At 25.1% G+C, this 18,512-nt stretch overlaps 1 protein-coding gene across 1 annotated transcript in view; it reads right to left on the bottom strand.

The window, feature by feature from the left end:
* The window catches only part of LOC111635765, a 49,261-nt gene that overhangs the window by 27,397 nt on the left and 3,352 nt on the right, over window positions 1-18,512 (bottom strand). Inside the window, exons 2-16 of the mRNA XM_023380831.1 lie at window positions 17,188-17,331; window positions 16,981-17,106; window positions 15,245-15,388; window positions 14,979-15,163; window positions 13,493-13,638; window positions 13,278-13,411; window positions 8,073-8,264; window positions 7,095-7,309; window positions 4,323-4,558; window positions 4,118-4,251; window positions 3,845-4,042; window positions 3,539-3,747; window positions 3,302-3,438; window positions 494-642; window positions 254-412 (exon numbers count right to left, since the gene is read on the bottom strand). Coding sequence (XP_023236599.1) covers window positions 254-412; window positions 494-642; window positions 3,302-3,438; window positions 3,539-3,747; window positions 3,845-4,042; window positions 4,118-4,251; window positions 4,323-4,558; window positions 7,095-7,309; window positions 8,073-8,264; window positions 13,278-13,411; window positions 13,493-13,638; window positions 14,979-15,163; window positions 15,245-15,388; window positions 16,981-17,106; window positions 17,188-17,331 — 2,508 coding nt within the window. The remainder of the gene's footprint in view (window positions 1-253; window positions 413-493; window positions 643-3,301; window positions 3,439-3,538; window positions 3,748-3,844; window positions 4,043-4,117; window positions 4,252-4,322; window positions 4,559-7,094; window positions 7,310-8,072; window positions 8,265-13,277; window positions 13,412-13,492; window positions 13,639-14,978; window positions 15,164-15,244; window positions 15,389-16,980; window positions 17,107-17,187; window positions 17,332-18,512) is intronic.

Below are 18,512 nucleotides of genomic sequence, written 5' to 3'. Positions count from 1 at the left end.
TACTAGCTATGGAGTGGTACTGTAATATTTGGTTATGTCTTGGGCTACTCCAATATTATTTTTGTTGGTGTGCATGTTTTAGCTGGCAGCACTGGTGCAACCATGAGAGGGTACTTAAGGACATGCCAGGATTTGAACAAATTTCAACATTTGATAGGTTAATATATTTTTTCATACGTAATCAGTTATCCGAAAAATTGATTATCCAAACAACCCCATTCTTGAATTGTTTATCAAAAATAATTTTATTTACCTTCCACTGTTGTGAAATCCTTGCAAGATTAATATCACATAATTTCTGTTTTCCTTCTTCCAGTAAATTTTCATTACTGTTATTAGGTAATGGAATTAAATATGTCATGACTGTGTTGTTGCATAAGTTAAAATTAAAATTAGACAAAAGATTTACAATCTGAAAATACAACATTTTAATAGTTTAACTTATTAAATAGAAATATGATAAATTCAAGTGTTTTTATATTATATTACTAACTTTTTCTTTATCCATATATAGTGTATGAAAAGTACTTTCCAAACCAGGAAGTAAATAATTTTCAAACCATATTAAGATCTCTTCCAATTCAGGAGTTTCCAAAAATAAATCCGATAGTGTGATATTTGCATTATTAAACAGTGTTAATTCTGCAACAAAAAATATTTATACTGTACATTAAAAATATTAATCTAAAGAAAATTCATATAATTAAAAAATAATAATAAAAAATGGACACATGACATATATATATATATATACACATTCATTTCATAAAAACAGAACATGCATGATGTTGGCACAAGATGTGTCTATACCCTTTCAATACAGTATTGTGTTGTTACTAATATTACAAATACGATGTTTAAGCTATGTCTTAATAATCTATCGAATATTATTCAATAAATAAATCATATGACCTTTTCTTTATTAACATCATTGCATTTATAGGTAACAAGTGTGTTTCAAATTGTTAGAATGCTGAAAGCAGTGTTTCAGAATAGTAGAACAGTTTCAATCAATGAAACATTGCTTTCACGTTAAATATTAATAAAGCAAAAGTCAACTGATACTATTTGTTTAATTTATTGTAATGTTAATCAAATCCCACATTAAGCAGAACCTTGTTATGCAACGGATACCTGTATTAGTTAAAATGATAAAATAGTAAGAAAGAGAATATCAGGAAGAAAAAGTGATTTAAATACATAATGTCATGTAAAAGATAAAATTTAAAAATAATCATTGAAATTAGACTTGTAAATTTTCTTTTAGCATTTTTCTTATTGTATTTATTAAATGCATACAGTAGAGCGTCAATTATCCGAAAGCTAAATCATCCAAAAGAATTCTAGTCGTCAAATTTAAATTTTCGCCAGTGCTGTGGCGCTGCAATCTTTGGCTATGTCTTGGGCTATTCAAATATTTTACGTTTTTGATACTAAATTAACTTCTGAAGTATAATTTTTTATTGTTTTTATATTTTTCAATATATTTATTTTGTTCGTACAAAATAAAAAAATAATTTTTAACAATACAATAGTCTTCATTAGGCTTAACATCGACGAAAATTCAACATGAAGTGACACGCAATGGAGAAAAATGTCAAGATGGGATAAATTATTATATTTTTTCGTACATAATTGGTTATCCGAAACATCAATCTTCCGAACAACCCCAGTCCCCAATTGATTCAGATAATTGACGCTCTACTGTATTCTCATTGAGCATGTATTTTAAAAAATGGAATTACATGTCTAAAATATGCTATTGGACTCAAAAACTATTAAAAATCTGCTTCAACATTAATTAATAATAATTTTTTATGCTAGTTTAACACTATCGCCAATGATAACTAATATCAATTATGACAGATAATTATTCATTAAATCAGAATGTACAGTTAAACATCAAATCAAACAGAATAATCATTGTGACTTTCACATTGTATGAATATCGTTGGAATAAGGAAGTATAGGTAAACTATACACATGCAAAACATTTTCAAAACAATTGCTCTAAGAAAATGTGTTTCTTAATTCATTATTGAAAAATTATGTTGAGATTTTATGAAAGAAGAGAAAGAAGAAGAAAAACTGGATTAAAATAAGAAATGAAAATCTCTTTCATATCATCAAAATAAGAAATGAAAATCAAACAAATATGGAAATTTTCAAACCTATTCTACCTGTATATGGTACTGTACAATAATCAATAATTATGAATTATAAATATCTGAATAATCTTTTTCACTTTAATTATAAAGTCATAGTCTTTCTTGTATTAACACAATCAATTTCTTCTTCATCTTGTGTAAAGAATGTTGAGATTCACAATTTTTTACTCTGATTGTGCACTCACTGTACAATAGAAAACCTTGATTAACATTTCAATGATGTCTGATAACAATAAATGACCATTGGAACTCATGTGTTTCAATAAGGGCAAAGACTCTTTTGTTAGCTGATCAACAAAAAAAACCTTTACAGTAGAACGTCGTTTATCCGAATCAATTGGGGACTGGGGTGGTTCGGATAACTTATTTTTCGGATAACGAATCATGTACAAAAAAATATATTAATTTATCCCATGTTGAAATTTCTCTCCGTTGCATGTCGCTTTGTGTTGAAGTTTCGTCGATGTTAAGCCTAACGAAGACTATTGTATCGTTAAAGATTATTTTTTTATTTTGTACAAACAAAATAAATATATTGAAAAATATAAAAACAATAAAAAATTATACTTCAGATGTTAATTTAGTATCAAAAACGTAAAATATTTGAGTAGCCCAAGAAATAGCCGAAGATTGCAGTGCCACAGCACTAGCGAAAATTTAAATTTGCCGGCTAGAATGCTTTCGGATAAACGACGTTCTACTGTATAATTACAGTATTTTATATCAAATCAGAAACTCTATGAAACTAGCATTACTATCTGTAATTATTAATCTCATTTTTACAAATAAGTGCAAAGTGGCAATATGATTTACAATTGTTTTGACAACAGCACAAACTGATTTTGTTGGTAAACAGACAGAGAGAGTGAGAGGCCAACGTCCAATGACAACGTCAAAATACGAAGGCGACATGGATCTCACCACAACAGCACAAACTGATTTTAGTTTTTAAAATATATCGAAAAAATAACAAAATTTCATTAAATTAAATAAATTACTAACATTTATTTTACTGTCTGTGTAATTTGTTTTAAGAAAATAGTAATGCATAAATTAGAAATTTCAATTATTGAATAATAATATAGTAACAAGTTAACTATGTTTCTTTATTATAATACATAAATTAATTTTACCTTTAACTTTTAGGAAAACTCCATTTACTCTTTCAAAATATATAGCAATTAAACCAAGTTTATCTGATAAAGTATGATTACTTTGCACATCTGCTTTCATCAATGATTTAGAAGTATGTTGCAAAAGTAAAGTAAATCTGAAATTAAATTCATTAAGTTTTATTTAAAATTAGAATATAAAGGTATTCAAAGAAGTATAAAATTCCAAAAAGTTTTAATAGTGAAAAAATTGCATACTTTTTGGATCCAGCTTCTTGCAATTTTTCATTAATAAATGCTCCTAGATCTTCCCATTTTAACTGGTTTAGGAAATTATCTTCTAATCCTGACAAAACTTTATGTTTCTTTAAATATTTTATGCTATCCATAATATTTATAAGTGCATCAACAATATTTCTAAACTGAACTTTTTCTGTATCATTTATAGGGTTTTCCCATAAGTTTTTCTGTTAAAGATGCAAATAATTATTAGATTGTAAGTCAATTTTAAAAAAATTATTAATGAAATTAAATAAAAATTTTAAAAAATTTTTAATGCCTTACCAATTTTGGAAGATCAATAAAATTTTTTAAAAAAACTTCTGCAGACATGTTTCTATGAAATTTCAAAATTAAGTGGCATAATTTCTTATGAAAATCTTCAGCTATGTGTTTTGTTTCCTCTGTATTTCCAAATATATCCAAAAATAAAAGTTTATCAGAGCAAAAATCATTAATATTCATTTTTATGAGTTTAGAAATCTAAAAAAAAAAGATGAATAATATTAATTTGAATTAGTTAACAAAATTAAAGTAAGAAAATTATTTAATGCATACTTTTGTAGAAAACTGAGGTTTAAAAATTGCTTCAACAATCATTTGCAAAGCATCTGGTACCTCTTTCAATACATTCAGTGCATCGCTAATAATAGTACCATTGAAAATATTATATACAGAAATTTCTTCTGATCCTAATAATAAAGAAATATTTTATGCTTGAATAATTTCAAAATTGGTATAAAATTTACTTGAAATGTCTTACCTGAAGTTCTGCTTAAAATATCAGAAATATCTTTAGTTACTATTTCCAGTGATTTAATAATTTTTTTAAATTTAGATTTGCTAAATCCAAATTTATTTTCCCAAGAAATTAAATTTTTGTCTTTATTACAATTTCCTTTTGGACAATTTGCATTTTTTTTAGCTAATGCTATTTGATTTCCACCAGATAAATTTTCAGTGTATGAAATTAATGAGTCTAATATTTGACTAGAAAATCTGAAAAAGATTAATTAGATAGATTAAATTAAAGTATTTATTCATTACTTTAATACAAAAACTTTATTTTGTCAATTCTTTTAATAATTTTTATTACAACTACTTTTAATCCATTAAACTGTGTATGTATGGTTGAAGATCAAAAATAGTCTGTGATAATTTAATTTTCTATATAGATACTTTAGTTTAAAAAATTGATTGTTTAATCTTAAAAGTTCATATTATGTCTAATGAAGTGAAATGAATTAGGTTAGAATAATTTTAGGAAAAATAAAAAAAAAAGAGATAAAAATATACTAATGTATTGCATAAGAACTGAGATCCATATAGTTTGAAGTCAAAAATAAGATATGTTCTTTCATAAAGTATTTGTCATTTAACTGCTTCTGGTTTTGTTTTTTTAAACTATTGATCTGTAATATATAATTACCATGTTAAATATTATTTTTTGAGAACATTTATAGTAAAAAAATAAATAAATAAAATATCATTTTATGTGCAAGAAAATTTCTATTTTATATACTTTGTGTATACATAATATTTATTTGTCAATTTTTATAAATTCATTCATATATTATATAATCCTAAGACACTACCTCTGACTACCTTTTATGGTCTAATCTTAACATTTCATATCATTTTATAATGCTCATTCAATTTATAATAATTATTTATATAAACAATATTCATTTTATTTATATTGATTAAATAATTATAAATAATATTTTAAAAATTTAATGAAGAGTAATTAATGATAAAAAAAATTGTAAACAAATATTGTAATTTAAAATAATACAGAGCAAATTAACAATAAACGAATTTAAAAATAGATAGATGGCACTTAATTGATTATATGCTCAGATTTCATAACATTATATAAAAAGTTGAGAATTGAGAATTTTGATACTTCATAGTGTATAAAATATTTTACTCTCAAGATTTCAGAGTCATCTGGTAACTAAGTTTACATTTCCTTTTCATTTCATTTTTATGTAAGAAATCTGCTTCTATTCAAACTTTTCATGTCAAACATTTCTAGTCAATGTGTCACTGGGTGAATCAGTGAATGAGTGAAACCAATATAGCTATATGGACAAAAAGCTATTTATGAAAAATTACATAAAAAAATCTTATTTAGAATTAATTTGATATATTTTATCTTTAAACTATTTTTTAAAATTATAATTGATTCTGACATTTTAATACAATTAGAAGTATAATTTTATTTTTCTTGTCATTGCATTAATACTCAAAGTAATGTTACTTACTTCAAAATAATTTTAATATAAAACTCATTATATAGAAAAAAATTTAAAAATTTTGTGTAAGGGAGACCATTCTATGTTCAAACAGTTCCACTAACAGATAATTTAAGTTTCACAATGCTATCTTGTCAAGAGACTTCCTGAGTTAGTGCTAAATGGCATCCATGTACTGAATCTGTGGTATAAACTTTAGCAAGATGAAGACAACCATGTGAACAGAGAAAGCAGTAAATCAATTTCAGGGGTCTTGTTTAACTTCTTCAGGCGACACTTGTAATATTCTCAGTCAGTATGTTTGCAACATTCTAGTTAAGCTGTGAAGAAGTATGCCTATTAGAGTGCATATAGGTCCCTAACACACTGTTGTCAAATCACAAGTTTCACCACTATCACTCGCACAATAAAAAATGCTCCATTTCTAAAATCAGATGCATCCAGTAGTGGAAATGTGCCCACTGGTTGAACAGATTTTGTTTATGTTGCAACAAGTTTGCTTCAGCATTGTACCTTTTGAAAACTTAATCATTATTACATGCTGCATTTACATCACTAATAAAGTTTTCTAGCAGGGTAGTTATCTTCAAAATGTCATTGCCAAAGTATTGCTTGAGTAGAAATACAAGATGAATCTGTTCACACATATTTTGCAAGGAAAAAGTATTCATAGGTATTTACAAATATAGATTAAAATTAATATTAATTTAAATAAATGACATATTTACCAAAATGTCACCACTAATATCTGTAGCATTATGAAGTGCCAACAATCTTTTTATTTATTATCTCTTTTGAGATTATGCCAATGTTGGCTAAAATTAAAGCATTTTATTATTACCATGTGCAGCTTATGTTTTAAGTGGCAAAAGTGGATATTAGATATCCAAAACTTTTATGTTGTCAAATGTCACTTTTTTTAATTCTGAAGTCATTTTGTGATTATTTAAATTTAAGAATAAGTTTTAAACTTTTTACAAAATGTGCATGATATTTGGTATGAATCTTTATGTCTGATAGTGAAATGCCACTGTCTAGTTGTGTATCATCATGTTCCATGATTAGACAATTTGCCATTTTTGAAAAGTTTTTGAGAAATTGATTTTTGATACTGATGAAACTGTAACTTCAAAAGTTGAGCAATGGAAAGTGCTATGATTATGTATAATTAAACTTGTTCTCTACAGCCTCAATTCACATGAAATGGTTGTAAACTAAAAACTGTCTGGACATGGAATGATCTCCTCTATATTAAATAAATATATAAAAAATATTACCTGAAGGCCTTTCTTTCATCATTAATTTTTGTAAGCATTTTTTTTACTTCATCAATAGCAATTTTCATTTTAGATTCATCAAATTTTGGAACATCAGGAAAAATGGATCCATTGAATTTAGAAAGTTGTTTAGAATTTTCAACTGCCTGAATTACATGCTGACCAGCTTTAGTCCAATTAAATTTAATTTCTTTGCCATGGGATGCATTCTGAATCTAAAAATAAATAAAACTTTTTAAATTTTATATTTCAATAATATCATGTAAAAGTAAATAAATAAATACTTATTAGCTGTATTACAATTCATTAAATTGTATTATTAATTATACATGAAACAATTTACAGATGATAATATATAAAATGAACATTGATATTGTTAAAAAAAAATATTTATTTTAAATTAAAAATCATAATACCTATTTTGATATCATCACAATGCCAGGCCAAAATTTTTAATTGTATTATAAAATACAGTGTTAAAACTAATTTTAATTGTAAAAATATAAGTTTTACATTGAATCTGAAACTGTGATTACTTTTTCTCTATAATGACATTATTTTTCATGTGACTTTTATCATAGAAAATGTGAGATCACATAAATATTGTACACCTTAGAGGGTTGTGTATATATTACTGATCTCAGTTTATCATAAGAATCAACTCTACACTAAGTTTATAACTCTATATAGTAAGGTAAAAATTTTGAATTAAAATCATGTCACTTCCAGTCCAGATTAGAAGTTCATATATAGTTAATTGGTGCATCTGGCCTCTAAACTTTCTATATCTAGTCTCAATGTTTATCTAACTATTCTTGAGATTAATAGAGAATAAATAGACAGACAAATGGACAACAGTGGGAATCAGCAATTTTAAAATTGCAGCCCAACTAAATATTAAATAAAAAAATATTATTTTTTCTTAAAAATAAAAGAAAATATTATATTACAAATTTAAAATTATTTAATTACACTTACAGCAATTATAATTGATGAAATTGTAGGTTCTGTAATAATTTCCTGAGTGATGAAAGGTCCAGATGAACAAGCATTCTTTTCAATATTTTGAATTTTCAATTTATCTTTAAATTCAATTATGTCAGTTATGCTTCCCTCTTCACATGGGAGTTTACTAAGAGGATATGGCAGTTTTTCTACTCTGTCTAAAATCTAAAGAATTGTAATTAATAAAATATTTCAGCGTTGTTAGTTCTTTAAATTAAAATATAAATTATCATTTTTAAAAATTATATGAAATAAAATAAAAATTCTACATACAGATTTATAGAGAAATATTTATTGAAATTCATTAAAAGTTTTGATGCTTTTAATGAATAATATTCAGTACGGAGCTTGGAATTCTTTTGAATAGGTAATTTTAAACAAAATAACCAAAGTGTGCATGGTTAATTGCCAGTGCCATGGCTCCACAAATCATCTAGTAAATTGCTTTAAAAAGAAAATGACAGTTCTATCTGTAAAATTCTTTATTGACTATTTCAGTTTTATCTAATATGCATTTTTATTTGAGACAGGGAGATAACAAAATAATATGTACGATAGAAAATAAAAGGATTTTTTTTGTGTGAAAAGTTTTAAATTTTGAATTTTAATTTGTGTTAATACAAACAAAAGACCTGAAAACATTATGTGCTTGTTTGTGCTATTCATAATCTAAAAATATTTCTATGTATTTTGTTCATAATCTGCAATTAAAAAATTATTATTACAAGTAAAATTATGCTGAATTTCTCCATTTAAAAGAACTATATGTGGCATAGACTGCTGTAACTCCAAAAAAATACTGGAAATTTCTTTATATCATTCCTTTGATGGCATTCTTCAATCTTATTATCCAATGAGAAAATTTTTCACACATTGCAAATCATTCTTCCAATCAATCATAATGTAGAGCCACTATTGAATATTCTACAAAGTTCCAGCATTTTCTGCACTGAATACTACTGAAACTGAAATACACACCATGAGCAGTTTGATCTTGATTCATCTCTCAACATTAATCATTGAGATCATATATCAAATTATGTCTTTACGCTCAAATGTCACTCGCATGATGTAGGACTAAGTTCACTGCATTCTGATTTACAATACAATACAACACAATACTGTACTTCAGTACTACTTAAACTTCATCATATCAATTGCCAAATATTATTTTTTAGATGTGTAAATTAATATTTGTGCCCTTTTTTATTAGTGATGTTTGGTTATTTCTATCACTACAAGAAAGATCATTAAGTAGTGTGTTTAAAACTACCAAATGGTAGTACAATCATGAATACAAGTGAATGTACTGAATCTGAGCCAATTCAACCAAAATAACATGTGAAAAATGACAGTTGTAGTGCTGAGCTGAAAAAAATGACATGTTAAAAAGTATTAGTAGTAATCATACTTTGACATTCCATTAGTAGACATTCAGTTCAAGAGAATGTTCTCTATGATGATCCTGTTTTCCTTATTCTGAAAAATAAACTAGAACATTGGGCAAGGTTTCTAGAGGACCTACTCAGCCTACACTAAAAGAATTTAATAAAACTGATTGAAAAGAGGCAAAGAAGCTTCCAATCCAATTGTTACAATAAATATAATTACAATACAATCTTTCAAAAAATGTAGTTTTTTGTTTCTACTGTAATTTTTTATGCTAATGATGCAACAGCAAAAGATTGTATTGATCAAGCATACATAGAAAAAAAAATTCAATCAATCTAATAAAACCACTAAAAGTTTACAAACTCATGAATTAACATGTACAAAACTTAATGGCATTAGGAAACAAGTACATTATTGTAGGCATGATCATTTTATAATTATTAAGGTGGCACCACCAAATTATTAGAGCTATGCATACCATTGACAATGATGTTCTTATTGCTGGAATTTTATATTTTGATATCATACATACATTTATAAATTATTTACGTATTCATAAACAACTATTAACGAATAATTGTTTATAAACAGAGAAAAAAAATAAAGAAAACAACAATTTATGATAAAAAATGTGAATTTATAAATTTTATGACACTATGTACTTATTCAAGTATAAAGTATTTCTTGCTGATCATATAAAGCTGAAAATTATACTTCTCTGTATACAAAGTCATGAGTGTATTGGGATATAGACAAGAATGAATGAAATCTTATAAAAATTCATCTCATACTTGTCCATTGATTTTATTGTGACAATATTAATAATGAAAAGGATGGACAGTAGAAGAAGAAAGATTAGTTTATTAGATAAATTTATACAAGAAAAAAAAATGAATAATAATGTGACCATTCTTAGGGATAAAGTGCAACTTCTTGAAAAAATCAATTAAGAAAATAATGTGAAAATACTAGAATCTGTCTAGATTTATGGAAAATATTTACAATAAAATATTATAAATATGACTCTACCTCCTCAATTCTTGGTAACAGTTCATTTCCAAAATGAGATAAGTGTATTGGTCCAATTAGAGTATTTTGTAAATCTCTAATAAACCAATTAGTTTATTATCTTTTTGATCATATGTTATTCTCAACAGATTTTTGTTAATTAATTTGTTTAAGTCATATTCCTTTTGGTTTAGTATACTTATATGACAACATATTAGTTATGTTAGTATGGTAAAGGTATTTATAGCTTGTTTCTGATAATAAATGTAAGTTTGAAAGTGCTAGACTATTTTTTTCAGAATCTGTTCCTTTTAAACTTCAAATAAAACGTTTGTAGAATTTATTCTCAGTTACCATCATGTTCCTTCTACCACTAAAAAGTTAAACTAAATGGAAAAAACAAAAAAAACAAAAAATATATATATATAAAACAGAAGCAACCATACTTACATTTTTAAGATCATTTGTAAGAAGNTTAAAAAAATATCTAAATATATTTTATATATTAAGTATATAATTAGTTAATTTCATTCATACCAAAAAATTTGTATAATTAATTGATTTTTATCAAAAATAATTTTATTTACCTTCCACTGTTGTGAAATCCTTGCAAGATTAATATCACATAATTTCTGTTTTCCTTCTTCCAGTAAATTTTCATTACTGTTATTAGGTAATGGAATTAAATATGTCATGACTGTGTTGTTGCATAAGTTAAAATTAAAATTAGACAAAAGATTTACAATCTGAAAATACAACATTTTAATAGTTTAACTTATTAAATAGAAATATGATAAATTCAAGTGTTTTTATATTATATTACTAACTTTTTCTTTATCCATATATAGTGTATGAAAAGTACTTTCCAAACCAGGAAGTAAATAATTTTCAAACCATATTAAGATCTCTTCCAATTCAGGAGTTTCCAAAAATAAATCCGATAGTGTGATATTTGCATTATTAAACAGTGTTAATTCTGCAATAAAAAATATTTATACTGTACATTAAAAATATTAATCTAAAGAAAATTCATATAATTAAAATTAATATTTATTTATTTTTTTGGTTCTCCTGCCTTGCATTTAAATTAATTGTTTAAATTTACTTAATTCTTCTAATAAAATTTAAAATATGAGATGTAACTTTACTTTTTTACACGATGATTATCATATACAAGATCTAAAAAGACTAGCAATAAAATTTGATTTACTGTATTTACTTGAATTTAAGACATTTTTTTTCACATTTTAGCAGCACTGAAAATAGAATGCATCTTAGATTCAAGGTAATACATCATAATTAGTTACCTCTAGTGTCATGCATCTTATTTCTCACTCACTAATTCTGTTGCATCATCTTAATAATTTTATTAGACTAATATTCATAATAGTAAATATTTAAGATGTCAACTTCACTCAATCTCCTTAGTCTATTACAGTAACAGCATAACTATTTGGATTAAAAACACAGAAAAAGTTGTGCAGCACTCTTTCAAGAAATATTGTGTTCCCAATACAGTTTAAGTGACACTAAGGATTATTTCATGAGGAAGGATGTGGAAGAGGTTGCTAACTGTGTACTATGGAAGGAAGTGATATATAACTTATGTTACTGTACAATAAATTTGGGTACTGTAGCCATACATACACTATTTAGAGGGATCCTACCTTTCTTTACTGTCTATCTCCTTTCCCTCCTTCTTCCCCTTCCCTTTCCCTTACCCTCTTTTCTGCTGGCTAAACACCTTGTGTACGGCTGAAGTCTTTTTTGTATGTATGTATATATGTATGTACAATAAATTTGTCTTATCTATTCTTTTTAAATATGAAAATTGGAAAACAAAAAATTATCCATTTTAATCCACAAAATTTTGCAAAACATAATAATAATTTGCTAAATTAAATGTATCTAATGGAAAAAGTAAATTTTCAAATTAATTTCAAAAACTTCAGTTTCTAATTAAAATATATTTATTGTAATGTAATCTTGTAGTGGCATACAAGATTACATTACAATAAATATTTTTTAATTAGAAACTGTGTTTTTCTCTTCCCTCAGTATAACAAGTCCCAGTTGATAAGAATGTCCAAAGTGGACACAAGTATAATAAAAGTTAAAATTAATTTCAAAAACTTCAGTTTCTAATTAAAATATATTTATTGTAATGTAATCTTGTAGTGGCATACAAGATTACATTACAATAAATATTTTTTAATTAGAAACTGTGTTTTTCTCTTCCCTCAGTATAACAAGTCCCAGTTGATAAGAATGTCCAAAGTGGACACAAGTATAATAAAAGTTAAAATTACTTTGAAATTCTTCATTATTTAAAAGTGTTATTAAAAATTCTTGAACACTATATTATATTGAATGATTATTGAGATGGCATGACAACTAAATGAGATCATATACCTTTTGTTTAAATTAGAGTCACTCCATATTTTTCTTCTGAAAGATTTGTAAGCATTTACCAAACGTTTCCACCTATAACTGTATAGCTGTGTTCCATTTTTATATTTCCAAAGAGTAGCTGACTTATCTATTAATGTTCTCCATTTTATAGGTTCATCAGTTGCAGATTCTTTTAAATGGCTTATCTATAAAATAATAATGTTTTATAGGAAAAACTGTTGCATGTCAAAATAATTTAATAAATATGATTAAAATACTATACNCAGTTACCATCATGTTCCTTCTACCACTAAAAAGTTAAACTAAATGGAAAAAACAAAAAAAACAAAAAATATATATATATAAAACAGAAGCAACCATACTTACATTTTTAAGATCATTTGTAAGAAGATTTCCAAATGCAACAAATGCATCAGGGAGTGCAGGAATAATTTTTGAAACAACATCCTTTAAAGATGGAAGATTGAGAGAAAGATGTGATACTTGTAAAGAATTATTACCTAAACAATTTTCAAAATTTATATAAAATCTCTAAAAATTATTAAATTGTTAATTATTATAAAAAAAAAATATTTACTTACTTAAAACTGATTTCATTTGATTGTTGATTAATTGAATTATTTGGTCTGCTGAATAAAAGATAGCTAGCATATCCTGCCAATATGGAACTTTAGCAATCTTAACATACTGTCCAAATCCATTCAAGGTTAAAAATATAAATGATATTCTATAAATATATGATTTTATTAAATATATTTTGCAGAAAATTTCTTTAAGATATTAAAATATCAATATAAATATCACATTATTCTCAATACAAATAAGAAATTTTAATATAATTTATTAATTACTGTTATCCTTTGCAACTTTCTTATTGAATCTACTTAATATTTATTTATTTTTTTGGTTCTCCTGCCTTGCATTTAAATGAATTGTTTAAATTTACTTAATTCTTCTAATAAAATTTAAAATATGAGATGTAACTTTACTTTTTTACACGATGATTATCATATACAAGATCTAAAAAGACTACCAATAAAATTTGATTTACTGTATTTACTTGAATTTAAGACATTTTTTTTCACATTTTAGCAGCACTGAAAATAGAATGCATCTTAGATTCAAGGTAATACATCATAATTAGTTACCTCTAGTGTCATGCATCTTATTTCTCACTCACTAATTCTGTTGCATCATCTTAATAATTTTATTAGACTAATATTCATAATAGTAAATATTTAAGATGTCAACTTCACTCAATCTCCTTAGTCTATTACAGTAACAGCATAACTATTTGGATTAAAAACACAGAAAAAGTTGTGCAGCACTCTTTCAAGAAATATTGTGTTCCCAATACAGTTTAAGTGACACTAAGGATTATTTCATGAGGAAGGATGTGGAAGAGGTTGCTAACTGTGTACTATGGAAGGAAGTGATATATAACTTATGTTACTGTACAATAAATTTGGGTACTGTAGCCATACATACACTATTTAGAGGGATCCTACCTTTCTTTACTGTCTATCTCCTTTCCCTCCTTCTTCCCCTTCCCTTTCCCTTACCCTCTTTTCTGCTGGCTAAACACCTTGTGTACGGCTGAAGTCTTTTTTGTATGTATGTATATATGTATGTACAATAAATTTGTCTTATCTATTCTTTTTAAATATGAAAATTGGAAAACAAAAAATTATCCATTTTAATCCACAAAATTTTGCAAAACATAATAATAATTTGCTAAATTAAATGTATCTAATGGAAAAAGTAAATTTTCAAATTAATTTCAAAAACTTCAGTTTCTAATTAAAATATATTTATTGTAATGTAATCTTGTAGTGGCATACAAGATTACATTACAATAAATATTTTTTAATTAGAAACTGTGTTTTTCTCTTCCCTCAGTATAACAAGTCCCAGTTGATAAGAATGTCCAAAGTGGACACAAGTATAATAAAAGTTAAAATTACTTTGAAATTCTTCATTATTTAAAAGTGTTATTAAAAATTCTTGAACACTATATTATATTGAATGATTATTGAGATGGCATGACAACTAAATGAGATCATATACCTTTTGTTTAAATTAGAGTCACTCCATATTTTTCTTCTGAAAGATTTGTAAGCATTTACCAAACGTTTCCACCTATAACTGTATAGCTGTGTTCCATTTTTATATTTCCAAAGAGTAGCTGACTTATCTATTAATGTTCTCCATTTTATAGGTTCATCAGTTGCAGATTCTTTTAAATGGCTTATCTATAAAATAATAATGTTTTATAGGAAAAACTGTTGCATGTCAAAATAATTTAATAAATATGATTAAAATACTATACTTACTACTTCAAAATGTCTAGTAAAAAATTCACAAGCAAAATTTTGTAATGGTTCTTCCTCAATATCTTTTAAAATAAATATTGAAGAAAATTTGTTTGTATCACAAAATATATCTGGCCAATTCTTAACATTCAAAACAGTTGCTGCCTAAGATAAATATATTTTTAAAAATTACTTTCAAATTGTAACTATAAATACCATGTTAAATTTTCTTAAATTTCATATACAAACTTATAATTTTAAATATAATTATTATTTATTCTGTGAATTGACAAATAAATCATTGACAATTTTTTATTACTTTTGACAAAACAAAAAAAAAAATGTTCAACTTTTTAAAAAGATGTTTTAATAAATTTTTTAAATATTATAATTTTTCTGCATTACATAACAATACTTTAAAACAATTCTACATTGTAAAATCAGAAAACAAAAATTTATTCTTTATAAATAAACACATACAATGATTACAATTATTCATTTTTTTAATTGACAATACAGATTATTATTTTTTAAGCTTTCCTTAAAATATTAAGTTATCACAACTATATCAGTTATTGCTGATTAAAAAAGTCAATGACAATAAGTATATTAAAAATTTACAAAAATAGAAAAAAATATTAATATAAGAGTGCTTTCAATTTTGTCCATTTTCAAACTTCAGAAAAACACAATAAAGTCCCACAGCAGAGTCAACCTTTATCTTGAGGCTCTCATCTTCAAGATAAAGAGATAAAAGGATCCAAAAGATAAAAACTTTTAATTGATTTTATTGTTTCTTTTATTTTTGTAAATTTTAAGTATCTTATTGTCCTGGATTCTTTATCAACAACATATTTCTTACAATTGTACCACACTCGAGAGAATATTTTTTAAACAGGTTTTGCATATTGAGGCAGATGANTATTTGGATTAAAAACACAGAAAAAGTTGTGCAGCACTCTTTCAAGAAATATTGTGTTCCCAATACAGTTTAAGTGACACTAAGGATTATTTCATGAGGAAGGATGTGGAAGAGGTTGCTAACTGTGTACTATGGAAGGAAGTGATATATAACTTATGTTACTGTACAATAAATTTGGGTACTGTAGCCATACATACACTATTTAGAGGGATCCTACCTTTCTTTACTGTCTATCTCCTTTCCCTCCTTCTTCCCCTTCCCTTTCCCTTACCCTCTTTTCTGCTGGCTAAACACCTTGTGTACGGCTGAAGTCTTTTTTGTATGTATGTATATATGTATGTACAATAAATTTGTCTTATCTATTCTTTTTAAATATGAAAATTGGAAAACAAAAAATTATCCATTTTAATCCACAAAATTTTGCAAAACATAATAATAATTTGCTAAATTAAATGTATCTAATGGAAAAAGTAAATTTTCAAATTAATTTCAAAAACTTCAGTTTCTAATTAAAATATATTTATTGTAATGTAATCTTGTAGTGGCATACAAGATTACATTACAATAAATATTTTTTAATTAGAAACTGTGTTTTTCTCTTCCCTCAGTATAACAAGTCCCAGTTGATAAGAATGTCCAAAGTGGACACAAGTATAATAAAAGTTAAAATTACTTTGAAATTCTTCATTATTTAAAAGTGTTATTAAAAATTCTTGAACACTATATTATATTGAATGATTATTGAGATGGCATGACAACTAAATGAGATCATATACCTTTTGTTTAAATTAGAGTCACTCCATATTTTTCTTCTGAAAGATTTGTAAGCATTTACCAAACGTTTCCACCTATAACTGTATAGCTGTGTTCCATTTTTATATTTCCAAAGAGTAGCTGACTTATCTATTAATGTTCTCCATTTTATAGGTTCATCAGTTGCAGATTCTTTTAAATGGCTTATCTATAAAATAATAATGTTTTATAGGAAAAACTGTTGCATGTCAAAATAATTTAATAAATATGATTAAAATACTATACTTACTACTTCAAAATGTCTAGTAAAAAATTCACAAGCAAAATTTTGTAATGGTTCTTCCTCAATATCTTTTAAAATAAATATTGAAGAAAATTTGTTTGTATCACAAAATATATCTGGCCAATTCTTAACATTCAAAACAGTTGCTGCCTAAGATAAATATATTTTTAAAAATTACTTTCAAATTGTAACTATAAATACCATGTTAAATTTTCTTAAATTTCATATACAAACTTATAATTTTAAATATAATTATTATTTATTCTGTGAATTGACAAATAAATCATTGACAATTTTTTATTACTTTTGACAAAACAAAAAAAAAAATGTTCAACTTTTTAAAAAGATGTTTTAATAAATTTTTTAAATATTATAATTTTTCTGCATTACATAACAATACTTTAAAACAATTCTACATTGTAAAATCAGAAAACAAAAATTTATTCTTTATAAATAAACACATACAATGATTACAATTATTCATTTTTTTAATTGACAATACAGATTATTATTTTTTAAGCTTTCCTTAAAATATTAAGTTATCACAACTATATCAGTTATTGCTGATTAAAAAAGTCAATGACAATAAGTATATTAAAAATTTACAAAAATAGAAAAAAATATTAATATAAGAGTGCTTTCAATTTTGTCCATTTTCAAACTTCAGAAAAACACAATAAAGTCCCACAGCAGAGTCAACCTTTATCTTGAGGCTCTCATCTTCAAGATAAAGAGATAAAAGGATCCAAAAGATAAAAACTTTTAATTGATTTTATTGTTTCTTTTATTTTTGTAAATTTTAAGTATCTTATTGTCCTGGATTCTTTATCAACAACATATTTCTTACAATTGTACCACACTCGAGAGAATATTTTTTAAACAGGTTTTGCATATTGAGGCAGATGAGAGCTTCAAGATAAAGATAAATCTACCGTAAAACTTTGTGCTGTTTTCCTGAGATGTGAAAAGGTACAAAATATGAAGACATTTTAAATTTATTTTGGTGTTTTTCTATTTTTTGTGAATTTTAAGTATATCTGTTATATCCGAGAATCTATAAAATTGATAGAATAAAATTATATTAAATAAAACATTGTACAATTCTATCAATCAAAACTCTGGTAACTGTACGAAGAAAATGTGATATTTTAGCTTGACTTTACAATTATTATAATAATAATAATCAAATAAAGGTGTAACAAATTCTGTAATCATAACAAATCTTCAACAGATCAAGTTAAAAATATATTCAAGATGTACATGTGACAGAATTACAATCCATATATTGAATGCAATTTTTGAGATAAAGTGAAAAATTTAATTATAAAATA

Source organism: Centruroides sculpturatus, unplaced genomic scaffold, assembly GCF_000671375.1.
Source record: "Centruroides sculpturatus isolate CEXI.00-Female unplaced genomic scaffold, Cexi_2.0 scaffold775, whole genome shotgun sequence".
NCBI lineage: Eukaryota > Metazoa > Arthropoda > Arachnida > Scorpiones > Buthidae > Centruroides > Centruroides sculpturatus.
Note: the sequence above shows the minus strand (reverse complement) of the source record. Positions and strands in the feature narration are given on the sequence as shown.